The sequence below is a fragment of the Bos taurus genome, chromosome 9 (assembly GCF_002263795.3).
Source record: "Bos taurus isolate L1 Dominette 01449 registration number 42190680 breed Hereford chromosome 9, ARS-UCD2.0, whole genome shotgun sequence".
NCBI classification, from domain to species: Eukaryota; Metazoa; Chordata; class Mammalia; order Artiodactyla; family Bovidae; genus Bos; species Bos taurus.
In genome coordinates, this window is record NC_037336.1 from 74,231,351 (window position 1) to 74,251,177 (window position 19,827).

Genomic DNA, 19,827 nt, shown 5'->3' on the forward strand with positions numbered 1-19,827 from the left:
CTTGTCAAATGATTTGTCAAATGCCTTAATTCTTCTATAGGGATTAACTTCCAGCCAATCAAGAGAGAGAATACAACTTAGTTTAAAGGCATATGAGGAAAAGGGGAGAGGAGGGACTCTTCAAGACCAAGTGGGAGGATTCATGTCTTAGTCAGGAAAATAAGCTGTTGTTTATATAACTTGCAAGAAGATAAAGTTTCCACATTCACAATATGTTTAGACAAGTTTAAAATGTTATAAACAACACTTAGGTATTAATTTACGTATAGATTCATGATGAAAACCTAAACCCTCACAAACTCTACAGTCAACATTAAGTCACAAGGAGCCCAAGTGTAGGCCACTCAAAAGGCCTCCCAAAGGGGAATTTCACGGCATGGTCTTGTGTTCTCCAGGACATTGGAAGTCACCCTTCTAAATATAGGTGTTAGTCACTTGGTCCAACTCTTTCCAACCCCATGGTGTAGCCCACCAGGCTCCTCTGTCCATGGAATTTTCCAGGCAAGAGCACTGGAGTGGGTTGCCATTCCCTTCTCCAAGGGATCTTCCAGACACAGGGATCAAATCTGGATCTCCTGTATTGCAGGCAAGTCTGAGCCACCAGGGAAGCTAATAGAGGTGAGCCCAAGGTCAATTCAATTCTGATGCATCCTAGTGCTGACATGTGCTTTGGGCAAGCAGAAAATTCATTCTGAAGTAGAAAAGAAAAGCCTCCCTCCCCCAAAAAACCAACTTGAGATTTCTTAGGAAATAGATCTCACTTGGCAGAAAATAGTATCTTCAAAATGTTCCCACAATGCAAAACTGCCCTACGGGATAAAAACTAGTTATTTCAGAGGAAGAGGGACTCTAATTCCAAGTACAAGATGAGAAGAGGCAGAATGGGGACAATGTCTAGGAGGGGCGGGGACAACAGCATGAACAAACTCCTGAGAAGTGTCAGAAGACTACAGAGAGGGAATAACAGGCAGGTATGAAAGCACACTGGTGTACTTGCTGTATCACTACGAATGCTTTTGGCTGCAAATAACAGAAAACCCACTCAGCATATTTTTTAATCTTTCTCATGTAATAAGAAGTCTGGAGATGGCTTTTGCTGGTGTTAGTTCAACAGCTCGGTGATGTCAGGGTTCACATTTCTGTGACTCAAAGCCTATTCCTTGTGGTCATAAGATGAATGTGGCATAGCCAGGCCTAACTGGAAGGTGTCGGGTGAAAGGGGTCGGAAATGGAGATAACCAGGCAGCCAACTCTTGATCACCATAACATGAAAACGGTAAGCAAACTGGGCTTTTTCAAAAGGAGAGAGCTTCCAAAATGGGTGGGTGCTGAGTCCATCCAAATGGAACCTAAGCTCCATTTCTAGGGAAACATGGAAATTCCTACACACATTACTGTAATGGCAGAGGAAAAAAACACCTATTCCAAACTTGTGTTTCTTCGTACTGACCAAGAAACTAAGTACACAACTCTCTTTCCCCCCAAAAGTTTAGAGTTTCTAAATGTAGTGAGAAGAAAACATGAATTTAAAGTGCTATAAAACACAAACAAGTTCAAAAAGGTGTGTTTATTTACAAAGGAACAGAGCATAATAAAGAACAAAGGAAATAAAATGACAGGTGTACATATTTACATAGCAAGTGAGGGCAAAACTTATCAAGAAGATTCTTTAAATACTTCTACAATCAAGCATTTAACAGTCAAAATCAGCTTCTAAGAATAATTCTTTATCACCTCAAGTTTTTTAGGGGGTTCAATCTATGATTCAAAGTATGACTCTCTTGGTGAAAAAATTATAATTTTATATTTTTTGAAAATCTCCAAGTTGCTGGAGGCCAGGTAAACCATATCACTACCAATCTTTAAAAGAGCCAAAGATGCTTAAATAAGCAAGTCATAACTGATTTAAGAAATCTTTTTTAAAAACTCAAATGTACTATCATTGGCTGTGCAGTACAATACAGACTTAGTTTACACTGCTTTCTTAATCCACTAAATGGTTTCCGTTACCTTATAATGAGATCTTACCATTCTCAAATGAGAAACGTTAAATCCTTTACTATTTAGCTCTTAGGAAAATCAATCAAAGTATTTATTCAGCTTTAATAAACTTAACATATGTGGGGAAAAAATGAAAAAGATCCATACACCTGACTATCATCAGTAGCCTGTTAACTCTTGGATCTTATAAAACCAGACATAGGTCAAGATCCTTCAGACGTCTGCACTAACATACCCCAGCATATGGACTACATTTAAATTCATTAACAGGAGACGCGATCCTTTCACATGCAGGGGAGGCGTGTAGGTACACTTCTGCAGTCCTGCCTTCTAGGTGTAGACACAGCCCCTGTTGCTCATGGCTTGGTCTACACCTGCTGGGTTTGTTGGTTCTTCTTTTAGTTCAACATACTTCTGACTTAAGATACGGTGTCCAAACTGAAATAAAGCAAATGTTTAATACATTATTCTGATGTAAAAAAACAGAATAGCATACCAAATGACGCGATGAGGCTTAATTCATTCAATAGTAAGTAGTTGTTTGAGAGCGGGCTATGTGTCAGGCAGGGTGCTCAGGGCTGGGGTCACAGAAAGTGAGACCTCAGTTCTGCCGGAACTGACAGAGTAGAACAATTCTCCTCTGCTCTGCTTTGCTCTGCAAGTTGTCATCTGCTTTTTAGCCTCCACCCCTCCTCCTTAGCCACTCCAGTGCCACCCATCGGACTTTAGACTCTGTCCCTCTTTCTCTCTCCCCTTGTTCCCATGGCTTAATCTTCTTTAATTGGAAACCAGCCCCCAAATTAGGATTATATCTGAAGTAAAGCAAAGAGGCTTCAAATAAGGAGCAATCTTCAGGGTTAAGAGTTGAAATATACTGTGAATTTTTTTAAGTGTCCAGGGAGCAAGGTCATCAAAGATAATTATAAGCTCATTTGCTTTGTTAAGCACAATTATAAATATTCTATTTATCTAAATAATCCAGTCTTTACATGTGACGAGGAAAAATACTGGGAGTATTCCCATTTAAATATGGTTAGGTTGAATCTATTACATCACTCCTCTCTGCTCCTCTCAAAGTTACAGATGCCTGGTTCATACTGGGCGGCGACAGTGACAGACAGCAATGTCAAGTTAGCATGTGTTCAGGAGAAACCATTAGAAACTTATGTACAAGTATTTTTCAAATCAAATGTTTTATCTCAAAAAATGCCATAGTACGCTAAAAGCTAAAATGAGCATGTAAGTGAAAGTCAGTACAAAAACCAGAACATTAGCAGCACACAGTATCAACAAACAATTTTATGGCCCAGTCCACATAATTACTTCAAGAGAATTTGAAGGTAAAGATACATCATGAACAATATGCATGAGAAAAACTGAAAATTTAACCTTACATTATAAGCGTACCCTTGAAGTTTCTGGACTAGAAAATGGAGAAGACTCCCAACAATTATCTTCTTTCTCAAAGGAATCTTCTTCTTGGAATGCAAATTTCTGCTTAAGTGCATGGGATATTAGAGACACTGGATCCCAAGGTGAGTCTTCTCTTTTCCTTTTATGAATGGGTCTGCCTCCAGGGGACCTTTAAAAAAATGGAATAACTTAAAACTTTGTGTATTAAGTTCCTTATTGAAGAGCTTCCCAGGTGGCACTAGTGGTAAAGAACCCGCTTGCTTGTGCAGGAGATGTAAGAGACACAGGTTCGATCCCTGGGTCAGGAAGATTCCCTGGGGAGGGCCTGGCAACCTACTCCGATTGAATTCTGGAGAATCTTGTGGACAGAGGAGGCCAGCAGGTCCCAGTCCATGGGGTCACAAACAGTTGGACACAACTGAAGCAACTGAGCACATAAGCCTTGACAAGCACAGCAAAAATCTAAGCATTATATAGCAGAAATAGAAGCATAATATAATCTACTTCGTCTTCAAAAGATTGGAATGTTTTGCCTTAGGATAACAAATATAAGGGTGCAATGGATTAGGAATCAGACAGCTGAGAAACCATATGGGGCTCTACCACAATCCATTATAACCTGGGATTTATCAAATATCATCTTTGTTTTTTTATTTTCTAATTCTCCAGTGGGTAGAAAAGTTTAAATATTTAATAACTTTTAAAAGGACTATGGAGTTCATGAAAAGAAAAACATCAGGCTCTTTGTTCACTCACTCAGTCTGAATGCTGACTCTTTCGCCAGGCTCCATTTTTACACTTTGGGGGTAGAGAGGTAACCCTGCTCCGGTGGAACACTCTAGGGGCAGGAGTTCATCAGTGAACAAGTAAGCAAGAACATCTGGGGCAGCAGTTAGTGCTGTGACTAAAATAAAAGCGGGAGGGACTTCCCTGGTGGCCCAGTAGCTGAGACTCCCCGCTCCCAATGCAGGGGCCCCAGGTTTGAGCCCCAGTCAGGGAACTAGATCCCACTGCCACAACTAAGAGTTCGCATGCTGCAACTAAGACTCAGCACAGCCAAATTAAGTATTTTTTTAAATACAAAATAAATAAATAAAAGAGGGAAATGTGATAGTAGCTAGGATAAAGCGCTTTTGATGAGATGATGAGGATAAGTCTCTTAAAGGATTTGCCATTCTTCTTAAGGAAATGACAAGCAGTCAGTTTTATTGTAAACATCCAACGGATGCATCAGAAAGGAGGCTGGCATCTGTCAGAAAGGGAAAACAGGTACAACTGGAGTAAAGTGAAGTAAGATGGGAAGTGGGATGGGACGTCAGAGACACGAGGGCTGAATCCAGGCCACAGCAAGGTGTCAAGATTTCATTCTAAGCACAGTGAAAACCACCAAAGGATTTTCAGCAGGCGAATGGCATGATCTGACTTCAATTGTTAAAGATCACTCTGGTTATTATTCACATATGGAGAACAGACAAGGAGGCAAGAATGAAAAGAGAGTGACCAGTTAAGAGGTCACTGCCAAAGTCGAAATTATATAAAATGGTGGCTTACAATGAAAGGTGGCAGTGGGGACCATTGAGGGTACATAGATTTGAGTGTGGCCTCCCCCCTCAAAAAATGATAACAGGAAAAACACATAGAAGAATTGAAAAGGACTTTCTTTAAAAGTACAATAAAAAATAGAAAGAAATCAGTAGAGGAAAGATATGAAGATAAGACAAATAATTCTGGCATTCGAACTTCTAATAGGAGCTTCAAGAACGGAGGGAAAAAATAGGAGACGTATCAGAAAAATATTACAAGAAATTTTCAAAAATAAAGGACAACTGATTGAGTCCGTAAGTGATCAGTATGAGAAATTTTAAAAGAACACTCCAGGGCTCATCATCATGAATTTTGAGAAGATTAGGATCAAAAAGAAGATCTCAAATGTTTCAAGAATAAGGGAAACAAGTTTCATACACAGTATCAGGAATTAAAATGACATTAACCTTGCAACAGGAACACTGAAAGCTAGAAACCAACGAAATAATGTCTTCAAAATTCTGAGGAAAAATGATTTTCTGCTAATTATATATCCAGCCAAACTAGCAAGTAAGTATAAGAATTAAAAAAAAAAGTTTCAGATATGTAAGGTCTTAAAATAATTTAGCTTTTATGCATTCCTCAGGAAGCTACAGAAGAGGGAACACCCAGGAAGTGGGCGATGCAACACTGGGCAAACAGAATGCCTATGATGACAAAGGAAATCCTTAGGATAACAATGTAGCAGGTTGAGAGCAACAAGTAAGATTAGCGAAGGGCAGAAGGCTCCAAGAGGGGGTTTCCAGGGGTTGAGGGGAATTCAAAGAGGCAATATTTAACTGCAATAAAAAATAAAATTAGTTAACAAATAAAATGTAATTGTAGTATATGAAATAGCTTTCCTGTGAATGTTTATTATTATAATAAGGATATAAATTCTGAACATGTATTTAAGACTGTGACTTAACCATATTGGAAGATGTAATAAGAAGTGTATGTGTGCATGTGTGTTAGGAGGTAGAATGTCTAAGAGAATGTATTTCAGATTTTTAACAATTCCAGTAAATATAACTAAAATATCAAAAAATAGCAAAAGTACAATGTTTCAAAAATATGAAGATAAGACACTAGAAGAGTCACAAAAATTTGAAAATGATTCTCTCTAGGAGCCGTGTTTGGGGTGAAGAAGAATCAAAGAGAAGACTTATATATGTTTACTTTGATAAAATAATTTCTTTAAACACCACTGATAAAATTTTGGTTCATTTTGCAAATTATGACAACATACCTTTCAATAGCACGTAGTTTAACCTTATTCATATCCTTTAGAACATCCAACATGTTTGGAACAGCTTCATTTTTCTGGTTTTTTGAGTGATGACTATAATTGGTCTTCCCAGCATCTGGGTGCTGTTGTTTCACTTCAGTTGTTGAATTATCTGATGCACAAATACTATTAGATGCTATTTTCATGAGAGGAGAACATGGAGGCTGTACAGAAGAAATCTGAGGAGGCGATGGTGGAGGAGGAGAAGAGGGACGCACTGAACTTGAAAACGAATCTTGTTTGACATTGAGTTGAGTAGCCCCTGATGATGGCTTTTGTCCAAAACCACTAGGCCTGCCATTCAAGTCCAGGAAACCTAGAGAAAATTTAGTCTGTTGAAAAATCACACAAAACTGTCTCCGACATGACATGTAACACTAATTAGAATCAAAATAGGAACAATTTCTGTAATGCTATCATAACAATGACACAGTGGCCAAGAAGGAGAATCAACCTTATCTGCTTAGCAATTTTTGGAAGAGTCAAGCAAGTAGTAAATTTCTTTTTAATCCAATTAGGATTCTCTGTGTAGGGGGAAGGGAGAGAATGCATTTCAAAGAGAAAATAAAAAATGTTTTCAGTTACAATCTAAATTTCATCCTCAGTTTACAAAAGCTAAAACACAATCAACAGCTTGTGGCTAGAAACACACGAACTGATATATTCACTCTATAAGGACACTGTAGAAACACCCAGACACATATTTTCTAGGCAAGAGCCTAAGATGGGTACCAAATACTTAAATTTTTCACAACAGATTTGCTCCTAAAATCATATGTAACATGACTACTTTTTAAAAAGTGTATATATAATCTCATTTTTTATTCTATAGTAACATATTCTATATAATATTTCATATAAATTATAAATATATAATACTATAAAAGTATGGGTTATAAACAAACATATATGTGTCTATATAGGTGTTTCTACATACATATAGATACAGTGTATGTATATTTTATTTAAAGCAAGTCACATCTCTAAAAATTTTAGAGAGAATTATCTAGAAAACAGTATTCACCTAGATTTGATGGAAGTATAGCAGCCATAACTTCAAACGACAAATATATGAACCTCAAACCTATACTCTTCTCTCAAATTAATGCATCCTTCTGCTTAAATTTCCAATGCTTTTCTAAAGACTTAGAAAGACTGTATCCATATCCTCACCCATATCCTCTACATCTGCAGATTCAAAAAACTGCTGATTGAAAATATTTTTTTTTTAAATTCCAGGATAGTTTCAAAAAGCCAAACTTGATCTTCCACACCCTAACAACAGTTTACATAGCAATTCTATTGTATTTACAATAATTTGCATTTTATTAGATATTATAAGTAATGAGAAATGATTTAAAGTATACAGAAAGATGGAGGATGTGACAGATTATATACAAATATGCCATCTTATTTAAGGGACGTAAGTATCCTTGGATTTTGGTAGCCACAGGGGTCCTAGAACCAAAATGCTGAGGGACAACTGTACTTAGAAAATAGGCTTTTGAATATAAAACTACAACCTTTGGCAGCATAGCTAGCTCTTCTTTAAACCAAAGCCATTCTGGTCACTACAAATGCATCTTAATTTATTCTTAACAAACATCAGCAGTTATACACACACACACACACACACACACACAACATCCTTTCACATTCCATGTCATTCAGAAGATACATTAGCAGCAAACATTCTTTTCTTACTTAGAACTGCACTGACTTAAAATACTAGAGAAGTATCATCCAACCAAAACAAAAACCCAGTGTTACTTACCAGCTTTTGTACTGTTTCCCAGTTCTTGCCGTCCCACAATTGCAGCAATCTGAGAGCGAAGAAAAGCTAGCTCATCTTCAAGGGCAGCTATCTTTTTAATTGCAGTTTCACTTTCAGGCCAATCATTTTTTCTTGGTTTGTTACGCCTTACAGCAGGTGTCAATGGACCTTCAAATAGTTGCAAAGGATGAAAAGATGCAATTTTCTCCTCTTCTTCATTTTTCCATGTACTATGGGTGGAATGAAGGAAAAAATGGATAGAGAGATGGGGGAGGGAAAATTTTCTAAGAGAAATAATTTCTTTCAGTCAAAGAACAAAAACACCAAAACAAAATCAGAATAGCTCTCTTTACTCTACAACTGTCTGTAGACTCACTGAGGACAAGCAGTATCTTACACAACTTTGTATCCTCAATCCCCAGAACAGAACGCTGCCTTTAGCAGGTGACCAGAAGTGATCAGTGAAGAAAGGGATGCATCTGGCTTTCAAACTGTAAACCAAAAATAATTATCCTATAACTGTTCTATTAATGTCAAACCGTACAAATGGATTTATTTAGAAATAAAGTTAATCTACTTAGAAATTCTACATATTTGGAATATAAGGCTTGAAAGGATTCCATGTTATACTGGGGTAAGTACTCTAATTTTTTGAAAATTTATAAACCAGCTTTACATAGAATAAATTTAAGCAGAAATTTTGAATAACTGACCTTTATTGTACTTACAGCCTGTATCTGAATATACTAACTCCTAAGTTAGTATTCCCAAGCAGTAAAACATCCAAATGATGAAATATATTTAACATCATTGCCTGGTACACAGTAAACACTGTATAAATTTTGGTTAAATATATAAAACAAAATAGATCTAGTATTGGACATCCTGGTGGTCCAGTGGTTAAGAATTTGCCTGCCAATGCAGGGAACACAAGTTTGATCCCTGTCAGGAAGACTCCCCTTGCCGAGGGGCAAATAAGACTGTGCACCACAACTACGGAGCCTGTGCTCTAGAGCCCACAAGACGCAATTTACCGAGCCCACGCTCTGCAGCAAGAGGCTACCACAGTTAGAAGCCCCTGCACTACAACTTGAGTAGGCCCCACTCTCCACCAACTAGAGAAAGCCCACATAAAGCAACAAAGGCCTGGAGCAGCCAGAAATAAATAATTAAAAAAAAGAAAAATAGATTCAGTATTTAGTATACAGGAAAGAGCTTTCTCCTAAAAATGAACGTGGTAATCTTCAAATCCTTTTAATATCATTCCTTTGCAGGCCTGGGTTGGGTTTAAATGTGCGTTAAGAAAAACAAGCCAAAAATGAGAAAAAACACGAGTCATCCTTATCATGAAGACATTAGTAGGACTCAGTGTACTATAGAGCTAGACAAAATAAATGAAAAGGCTCACTTAGTCTGAACACACTTCAACACAGGCAAGAATTCAGATTGTAGCCCACACCCCACTTTTCCAAGATATGTAGAAAAATTACCGAAATCTGAGATAACTGGCTTCTTCATCATTTGCCACACACCAAACGTCAGCAAAAGACGGAACTACAGAGCCACAGTTAGCCGGGTCCACAGAGTTCAAGAGCGGAACCAGCTAAAGGGAAAAGGGGAAAGAAAGTCAGAGCTCTGCGGGCAGTCAGGGGGAGACACATGCCTGTAGAAACTGCTTACACAAGTTAAAAATCCACAAGTGTGAAAGGAGAAAGGATATGCAAGAGAAAAACATACACCTGTTAGCAAGAAAAAGGACTCAGGAAAACATAGTTCTCAAGTCTATGCATATGGCACTATTCTCTCCCCTAGGAATGCCATCCAACATAAAACACTGACTAAAAGAATCAAAGAAACGACTCAGGGGTTTCTTCACATCTGGCAATCTTTGGATATAATTAAAGTAATAAAGTAATAAAGACAAAAACACAAATGAAATTACTTGTTTCCAAGATAAGCTACAGGTGTTTGGTTTGCAGGAAACATTTCTTCTTCTATTCCAGTCTATGTCCCTATTTCCATATAGAAATTTTTATACATGGTACTTAAATAATACATGTTGACTGACTTACCTCAAAATTAGGCCTGGGACAAGGTTCTAAAGGAAGAAGTTTCCCAATGATACGAACAATACTCCGAGCTGATCCATAGTCTTTATTTTCCCAAATGTGTAAAATCTATTTAAACATAAATCATTATTTAAAAAGTAGTACTGTATTGAGCATGTTTATATTGTTTATGAAAAGAACAAATGTTAAAGATAGAATAGCATTTTTAAAAAAATATAGAATAGCATGCTTTTATTTTCTTCAAAGAATCAAACTATTCACATGTATTTTTTAAAAACGAGGGGTACAGGGGAGTGCAGCTGAGGGAGGCAGTTAACATAAGCATATTGCAGGAAGATCTTTTGAGAAAGCACCACAAATTCATTTCTTTTTATTTCTGATAATGACCAAATACCCTGGGGAACTTTATTAAAAACTGACAATGTCAATTTCTCAAGCAATGAAGTAATACAAAGTATACTCATGTAATTTCCTTTAAAGAGGTGAATAAATGAATCATGCCCTAAACAATTTAAGAATGCTTTACTTATTGTGGTATTGGCACAAAAACAGACATGTAGATCAAAATAACAGAACAGAGAGACCAGAAATAAACCCACCCATGCACGATCAATTAATCTATGATATGGGAAGCAAGAATATACAATGGAGAAAAGACAGTCTCTTCAGTAAGTGGTGTTGGAAAGATGCACAGCTACATGCAAATCAGTGAAATTAGAACACTCCCTTACAACATGCATAACAATAAACTCAAAATGATTTAAAGACCTAAACATAAGATATGATACCATAAAACTCTTAGAACAGAACATAGGCAAAACACTCTCAGACATAAATTCTAGCAATATTTTCTCAGATTGGTCTCCTAAGGCAAAAGAAATAAAAGCAAAAACAAACAAACGGGATCTAATCAAACTCAGAAGCTTTTGCACCACATGAAAATCATAAACAAAACAAAAAGACAACCTACAGAGTGGAGGAAAACATTTGCAACCAACAACTGGATAATATCCAAAACATGGAAAAGAAATGCAAAAAAGCAAAATGGCTGTCTGAGGAGGCCTTACAAATAGCTGTGAAAAGAAGAGAAGTGAAAAGCAAAGGAGAAAAGGAAAGATATAAACATCTGAATGCAGAGTTCCAAAAATAGCAAGAAGAGATAAGAAAGCCTTCTTCAGCAATCAATGCAAAGAAATAGAGGAAAACAACAGAATGGGAAAGACTAGAGATCTCTTCAAGAAAATCAGAGATACCAAAGGAACATTTCATGCAAAGATGGGCTTGATAAAGGACAGAAATGGTATGGACCTAATGGAAGCAGAAGATATTAAGAAGAGGTGGCAAGAATACACAGAAGAACTGTACAAAAAAGATCTTCACGACCCAGATAATCACAATGGTGTGATCACTGACCTAGAGCCAGACATCCTGGAATGTGAAGTCAAGTGGGCCTTAGAAAGCATCACTACAAACAAAGCTAGTGGAGGTGATGGAATTCCAGTTGAGCTATTCCAAATCCTGAAAGATGATGCTATGAAAGTGCTGCACTCAATATGCCAGCAAGTTTGGAAAACTCAGCAGTGGCCAAGGACTGGAAAAGGTCAGTTTTCATTCCAATCCCAAAGAAAGGCAATGCCAAGGAATGCTCAAACTACCACACAATTGCACTCATCTCACATGCTAGTAAAGTAATGCTCAAAATTCTCCAAGCCAGGCTTCAGCAATACATGAACCGTGAACTTCCTGATGTTCAAGCTGGTTTTAGAAAAGGCAGAGGAACCAGAGATCAAATTGCCAACATCCGCTGGATCATGGAAAAAGCAAGAGAGTTCCAGAAAAACATCTATTTCTGCTTTATTGACTATGCCAAAGCCTTTGACTGTGTGGATCACAATAAACTGTGGAAAACCCTGAAAGAGATGGGAATACCAGAACACCTGATCTGCCTCTTGAGAAATGTGTATGCAGGTCAGGAAGCAACAGTTAGAACTGGACATGGAACAACAGACTGGTTCCAAATAGGAAAAGAAGTACGTAAAGGCTATATACTGTCACCCTGCTTATTTAACTTCTATGCAGAGTACATCATGAGAAACGCTGGGCTGGAAGAAGCACAAGCTGGAATCAAGATTGCCGGGAGAAATATCAATCACCTCAGATATGCAGACGACACCACCCTTATGGCAGAAACGGAAGAAGAACTAAAAAGCCTCTTGATGAAAGTGAAAGTGGAGAGTGAAAAAGTTGGCTTAAAGCTCAACATTCAGAAAATGAAGATCATGGCATCCGGTCCCATCACTTCATGGGAAATAGATGGAGAAACAGTGGAAACAGTGTCAGACTTTATTTTTGGGGGCTCCAAAATCACTGCAGATGGTGACTGCAGCCATGAAGTTAAAAGACGCTTACTCCTTGGAAGGAAAGTTATGACCAACCTAGATAGCATATTCAAAAGCAGAGACATTACTTTGCCAACAAAGGTTCATCTAGTCAAGGCTATGGTTTTTCCTGTGGTCATGTATGGATGTGAGAGTTGGACTGTGAAGAAGGCTGAGCACCAAAGAATTGATGGTTTTGAACTGTGGTGTTGGAGAAGACTCTTGAGAGTCCCTTGGACTGCAAGGAGATCCAACCAGTCCATTCTGAAGGAGATCAGCCCTGGGATTTCTTTGGAAGGAATGATGCTAAAGCTGAAACTCCAATACTTCGGCCACCTCATGCGAAATGTTGACTCATTGGAAAAGACTCTGATGCTGGGAGGGATTGGGGGCAGGAGGAGAAGGGGACGACAGAGGATGAGATGGCTGGATGGCATCACTGACTCGATGGACGTGAATCTGAGTGAACTCCAGGAGTTGGTGATGGACAGGGAGGCCTGGCGTGCTGTGATTCATGGGTTGCAAAGAGTCGGACACGACTGAGCGACTGATCTGATCTGATACAACTTTCTAGTAGCTACATTTGAAGAGTAGAAAGAGACAAGTGAAATTAATTTGCTTAATGTATTTAATTTGTATATGCATATTATGTCAAAGTGAAATCAATATTTTTTAAAAATAATATCTTTATAATATTCTTTTTTTCAGACTAAATCTTCAAAATCCATTGTATATTTTATACCTATAACAGATCTCAACTTAGACATTTCAAGTATTTAAAAGTGACATTCACACTGATCAGCACAGCCTATGCTAAAGATGCCCGACTTAATTAACATAATTATCTCTGTGGTTCTGCAGATCACTCACAGGTGCACCCTTGCTAAGAACCACAGGCCTAGAGGCTCCACTACAGTGATGGCCACTACTGTCACACACAGTCACGTAACTCTTGGTTAACGTGAATGTCTTGCTCTGCAATTCCCATTCTGCCAAACTTCTGTCCTTCTCTCTCATTCCTTCATTGCCACTAACTATCTTGACCACTCTTATGATTTCACCTCCTCTTCTATTTCTGCTCTGGCACCCTCCTACTGACTTCACTAACTTTCCTAAGTAGGGATTTTCAAGTTGTTTCAAAGATATGTTCAGTTCAGTTCGTCTCTCAGTCGTGTCCGACTCTTTGCGATCCCATGAATTGCAGCACGCCAGGCCTCCCTGTCCATCACCAACTCCTGGAGTCCACCCAAACCCATGTCCATTGTGTTGGTGACGCCATCCAACTATCTCATCCTCCGTCGTCCCCTTCTCCTTCTGCCCTCGATCTTTCCCAGCATCAGGGTCTTTTCAAATGAGTCAGCTCTTCGCATCAAGTGGCCAAAGTATTGGGAGTTTCAGCTTCAACATCAGTACTTCCAATGAACACTCACTGATTTCCTTTAGGATGGACTGGTTGGATCTCCTTGCAGTCCAAGGGACTCTCAAGAGTCTTCTCCAACACCACAGTTCAAAAGCATCAATTCTTCGGCACTCAGCTTTCTTTATAGTCCAACTCTCACATCCACACATGACCACTGGAAAACCCATAGCCTTGACTAGATGGACCTTTGAGACAAAGTAATGTCTCTGCTTTTTAATATGCTATCTAGGTTAGTCATAACTTTCCTTCCAAGGAGTAAGCGTCTTTTAATTTCATGGCTGCAATCACCATCTGCAGTGATTTTGGAGCCCAGAAAAATAAAGTCTGACACTGTTTCCACTGTTTCCCCATCTATTTCCCATGAACTGATGGGACTGGATGCCATGATCTTCGTTTTCTGAATGCTGAGCTTTAAGCCAACCTTTTTCACTCTCCACTTTCACTTTCATCAAGAGGCTTTTGAGTTCCTCTTCACTCTCTGCCATAAGGGTGGTGTCATCTGCATATCTGAGGTTATTGATATTTCTCCCAGCAATCTTGATTCCAGCTTGTGCTTCCTCCAGCCCAGCGTTTCTCATGATGTACTCTGCATAGAAGTTAAATAAGCAGGGTGACAATATACAGCCTTAACGTACTCCTTTTCCTATTTGGAACCAGTCTGTTGTTCCATGTCCAGTTCTAACTGTTGCTTCCTGACCTGCATACAGGTTTCTCAATAGGCAGGTCAGGTGGTCTGGTATTCCCACCTCTTTCAGAATTGTCCACAGTTTATTGTGATCCACACAGTCAAAGGCTTTGGCATAATCAATAAAGCAGAAATAGATGTTTTTCTGGAACTCTCTTGCTTTTTCAGTGATGCAGCGGATGTTGGCAATTTGATCTCTGGTTCCTCTGCCTTTTCTAAAACCAGCTTGAACATCTGGAAGTTCACCGTTCATGTACTGCTGAAGCCTGGCTTCGAGAATTTTGAGCATTACTTGACTGGTGTGTGAGATGAGTGCAATTGTGTGGTAGTTTGAGCATTCTTTGGCATTGCCTTTCTTTGGGATTGGAATGAAAACTGACCTTTTCCAGTCCTGTGGCCACTGCTGAGTTTCCAAAGTTGCTGGCATATTGAGTGCAGCACTTTCACAGCGTCATCTTTCAGGATTTGAAATAGCTCAACTGGAATTCCATCACCTCCACCAGCTTTGTTTATAGTGTTGCTTCCTAAGGCCCACTTGACTTCACATTCCAGGATGTCTGGCTCTAGGTGAGTGATCACACCATCGTGATTATCTTGCTCGTGAATATCTTTTTTGTACAGTTCTGTGTATTCTTGTCACCTCTTCTTAATATCTTCTGCTTCTGTTAGGTCCATACCATTTCTGTCCTTATGAAGCCCGTCTTTGCATGAAATGTTCCATTGGTATCTCTGATTTTCTTGAAGAGATCTCTAGTCTTTCCCATTCTGTTGTTTTCCTCTATTCCTTTGCACTGATTGCTGAGGAAGGCTTTCTTATCTCTCCTTGCTATTCTTTGGAACTCTGCATTCAGATGCTTTATCTTTCCTTTTCTCCTTTGCTTTTTGCTTGTCTTCTTTTCACAGCTATTTGTAAGGCCTCCTCAGACAGCCATTTTGCTTTTTTGCATTCTTTTCCATGGGGACGGTCTTGATCCCTGTCTCCTGTACACTGTCCATCGTTCAGGGATGAACCGCTGTCCATAGTTCATCAGGCACTCTATCTATCAGATCTAGGCCCTTAAATCTATTTCTCACTTCCACTGTATAATCATAAGGGATTTGATTTAGGTCATACCTGAATGGTCTAGTGGTTTTCCCTACTTGCTTCAATTTAAGTCTGAATTTGGCAATAAGGGTTCATGATCTGAGCCACAGTCAGCTCCCAGTCTTGTTTTTGCTGACTGTATAGAGCTTCTCCATCTTTGGCTGCAAAGAATATAATCAATCTGATTTCGGTGTTGACCATCTGGTGATGTCCATGTGTAGAGTCTTCTGTTGTGTTATTGGAAGAGAGTGTTTGCTCTGACCAGTACGTTCTCTTGGCAAAACTCTATTAGCCTTTGCCCTACTTCATTCCGTATTCCAAGGCCAAATTTGCCTGTTACCCCAGGTGTTTCTTGACTTCCTACTTTTGCATTCCAGTCCCCTATAATGAAAAGGACATCTTTTTTGGGTGTTAGTTCTAAAAGGTCTTGTAGGTCTTCACAGAACCATTCAACTTCAGCTTCTTCAGCGTTACTGGTTGGGGCATAGGCTTGGATTACTGTGATATTGAATGGTTTGCCTTGGAAATGAACAGAGATCATTCTGTTGTTTTTGAGATTGCATCCAAGTACTGCATTTCAGACTCTTGTTGACCATGATGGCTACTCCATTTCTTCTAAGGGATTCCTTCCTGCAGTAGTAGATATAATGGTCATCTGAGTTAAATTCACCCATTCCAGTACATTTTAGTTCGCTGATTCCTAGAATGTCGATGTTCACTCTTGCCATCTCCTGTTTGACCACTTCCAATTTGCTTTGATTCATGGACCTAACATTCCAGGTTCCTATGCAATACTGCTCTTTATAGCATCAGACCTTGCTTCTAGCACCAGTCACATCCACAACTGGGTATTGTTTTTGCTTTGGCTCCATCCCTTCATTCTTTCTGGAGTTATTTCTCCACTGATCTCCAGTAGCATATTGGGGAGTTCCTGGGGAGTTCCTATCGACCTGGGGAGTTCCTCTTTTAGTATCCTATCATTTTGCCTTTTCATACTGTTCATGGGGTTCTCAAGGCAAGAATACTGAAGCAAATCTTCAACTATCCCTCGGTCTTTGTTATTTTTAACCTCAATTCTGAAATTCAAAATGCTTCATTATGGACATCCTCTATCATCAAAGTCAAATAAAAAATGAATATAGAAAACGCCAAATCTGAATCTCTTTTCTTTCCTACACCCAGAACCATGTATCTAATTATCAGCAAGATATTTGTATTTATATATTCCAACACATTTAACTTATCTCCCTAGGAGAAAGTAGTTCCTCATCCTGAGTTGTCCATTTTTTATTAATGGCTCCATCATTCTTCAACTTACTTTTGTTCAAAATCCTTTATTTATCCTTGACTATTCTAATTCACCATACCAAATAGCAATAACTTGCCCATTTTCTGTATGCCCCTCTATTATTTTTGTGTCTGTCTTATATGTACTTTTATAGCTGTATGTATATATTTCTCATATCTCACACTATATTTTAAGAATCACGAATACAAGAAAGATGTGTTGCCACCGTGCATCACCTACAGAACAGTGCATATTGTCTGAGATCTTAGATGTCATAGCTACTCAGTAAGTAGACAAAATCTGATTTGTTTATGATTCTGACACCAACTCAACCTCTCTCCTGAATTTGCTGAACTATGAAACTCATCATTCTATAACAAATGTCAAGCATTTTTTTTTCAACTTTTTATTTTATACTGGAGTATAGCTGATTGACAATGTTGTGTTAGTTTCAGGTTCAAATAAATTACCTTAAATAAAACCACTAGAATTTTAAAAATATTTTATCTATGAGGGTCATGTCTATCTTTTGCTTGGTTTCGATCTTTCATCAGCTTTTGACCCTTCAAGTAAATAGGTTCCTAATAATCATATCCTTTTTTTTAACTCAAATTATCAAAGCTACACTACTGCAAACTTGCCTTTGTTATACCTTATACAGAAGTAACAATTTTGCCTTGAATGTTGACATATAAATCATTTCCAAAATAAGACCCCAAATACAACAGGTCCATTCAAATCCATTAAAAACGATTTACCTGGTTTATGGGAACACCAAAATATTCCAGCATTTCTCTTAAGATACTCAATATGAATGACATTGATGAGGCAAATACAGAAGCAAATTCAAAGAAACATTGTTTCTTCATACCTTAAGGGGAAAAAAATAGGAAAACATTACTCTTGATAAATAACTGCTGCACACACAAACAAAAAAGCCTTCGTTACACATTACACCATCAACTAAACTAATCTCTCTGGCCAGCATTATTTTGAGGTGAGGAGAGACAAAGAGCAATGGGAGAATGGGGAAGGGCTGGTTAAAAAAAACAAAACAAAACAAAAAAAACCTTCAGTTTATCAGTTAAGTTGCATTAAAAATTCATAGGATTTTTTTTTTGACCCTCCCATGGACGGAGGAGCCTGGTAGGCTTCAGTCTATGGGGTCGCAAAGAGTCAGACATGACTGAGCGACTTCACTTTTACTTTTCACTTTCATGCATTGGAGAAGGAAATGGCAACCCACTCCAGTGTTCTTGCCTGGAGAATCCCAGGGACGCCAGAACCTGGTGGGCTGCCATCTATGGGGTCGCACAGACTCAGACATGACTGAAGTGACTTAGCAGCAGCAAGGGACCCAGTGCTAGTGTGCTCAGCTGTTCAGTCCTGTCCAACTCTTTGAGATCCCGTGGATTGTAGCCCACCAGGCTCCTCTGTCCATGGAATTTCCCAGGTAAGAATACTGGAGTGGGTTGCCATAGAGTCCTTCAGGGGATCTTCCCAACCCAGGGATCGAACTCACATCTCCTGCATCAGCAGGCGGATTCTTTACCAACGCACCACTTAGTTAATAAATATCAATCAAGGATAGACTGGAAACTTAGCAGGAAGCCTTCAAGTTAGTTGCAATAGCGAAAGCCGAAAGCTTCGCCTCCCTCCGAAAGCTTCGGCTGAGACTAAGCAAGGATGAGTTCAGCCCTTCCTTGAGAGCAGGCAGATGGCCGACTAGAGACTTTGACCAAACAAAAGGAATGATAACACTTCCTTACTGATATATTGGAGTACCACCCATCCCTCCTCGCTCATTCTAAAGATAAGGATTATGAAGCCCGGATAGGTGACGTGACTTAGTCACCCAACTACTAAATAACAGACCGAGACTAGCTCCGGCTTACGTCACTCCCTTTGGCCCCAAGCCGCCTCGGGGTCTCTCCCGCTCGGTGATCACCGTCGCCTGGTTCACCTTCCTCCGAAGCCCAGCCTCCCGGCAAACACGGGAACTTCAAGCTGCAGTCATTAAGGAACCTCGCGGCGGAATCCGCAGAGGACGAGGCCAGGCGTGCTCTCGTCCTGATCCAGGAGCGCTTAGAGGTCCACACGTGCCCGCCCTCGCGTCCCGGCTTGCCTGCCACGGGCGGAAACGACACTTCCACTGGCCCCGGAATTGGCCCTGAAGCCCCTCACCCAGCCGGGGTATCCGGGATGAAGACTCGGCCCTCCTTCCGTGCGACACTCAACCTGCGGCTTAGACCTAATCGCTACTTCCGCGTCCTCGGACGAAAATTAAACTCCGCGGGCCTTGACCAAAGCCCGATGTCATTGGACAAACCTTTAGGTCGCTGCTTGTGATTGGTTACGGAAGGTTATTTAGACCCACTGAATGTCCTTTTCCTTCAAGAAGGCGGGTCTTCAGCGGGGCAGCCAATGGAAGCTTAGAGCCAACGAGTGGGCGTGGCAGATCACACAAACATGGCGACGCATGCTCAGATCGTGTCTCTAGGTTTCCCCAGCGCTGTCACATACCTGCGTAGGAAGCCTGGCGTTGTGGAGTCTTATGGCCTTTGGCTCAGGCTCACGATCCCGAGTTCGTGCCCCGTACAGATCATCGCAGAGAAAGTGTATCGTCCTCTACATGCAGACCCGAAGTGGGACCCCTCTCCCAAGTACGCCTGTCGTGGAGTGTCGCGTTTTATTGTTTAATCATTCGTCCATTCAGCGAACATCTGTTGTTTATGGGACTAGTGAACCAGTGAAGTTGCTTAGTCATGTCCGACTCTTTGCGATCCCATGGACTGTGTCCTACCAGGCTCCTCCATCCGTGGAATTTTCCAGACAATTCCAGTACTGGTGTGGGTTGCCATTTC

The 19,827-nt window shown here is 39.7% G+C and overlaps 1 protein-coding gene across 5 annotated transcripts; it reads right to left on the reverse strand.

The window, feature by feature from the left end:
- Nucleotides 1-1,548: 1,548 nt before the first annotated feature.
- MTFR2 (mitochondrial fission regulator 2) lies at nucleotides 1,549-19,226 on the reverse strand. Of its 5 annotated transcripts, none has more exons than XM_005210971.5 (8): nucleotides 18,859-19,226; nucleotides 17,722-17,834; nucleotides 10,112-10,216; nucleotides 9,530-9,642; nucleotides 8,040-8,269; nucleotides 6,227-6,581; nucleotides 3,409-3,583; nucleotides 1,549-2,439 (listed from the first exon to the last, which is right to left on the reverse strand). In XM_005210971.5, exons 2-8 carry the CDS (start codon nucleotides 17,830-17,832, stop codon nucleotides 2,332-2,334), a joined length of 1,197 nt encoding a protein of 398 aa, XP_005211028.1. In that variant the 5' UTR covers nucleotides 17,833-17,834; nucleotides 18,859-19,226; the 3' UTR covers nucleotides 1,549-2,331.
- Between the last annotated feature and the right edge of the window lie 601 nt (nucleotides 19,227-19,827).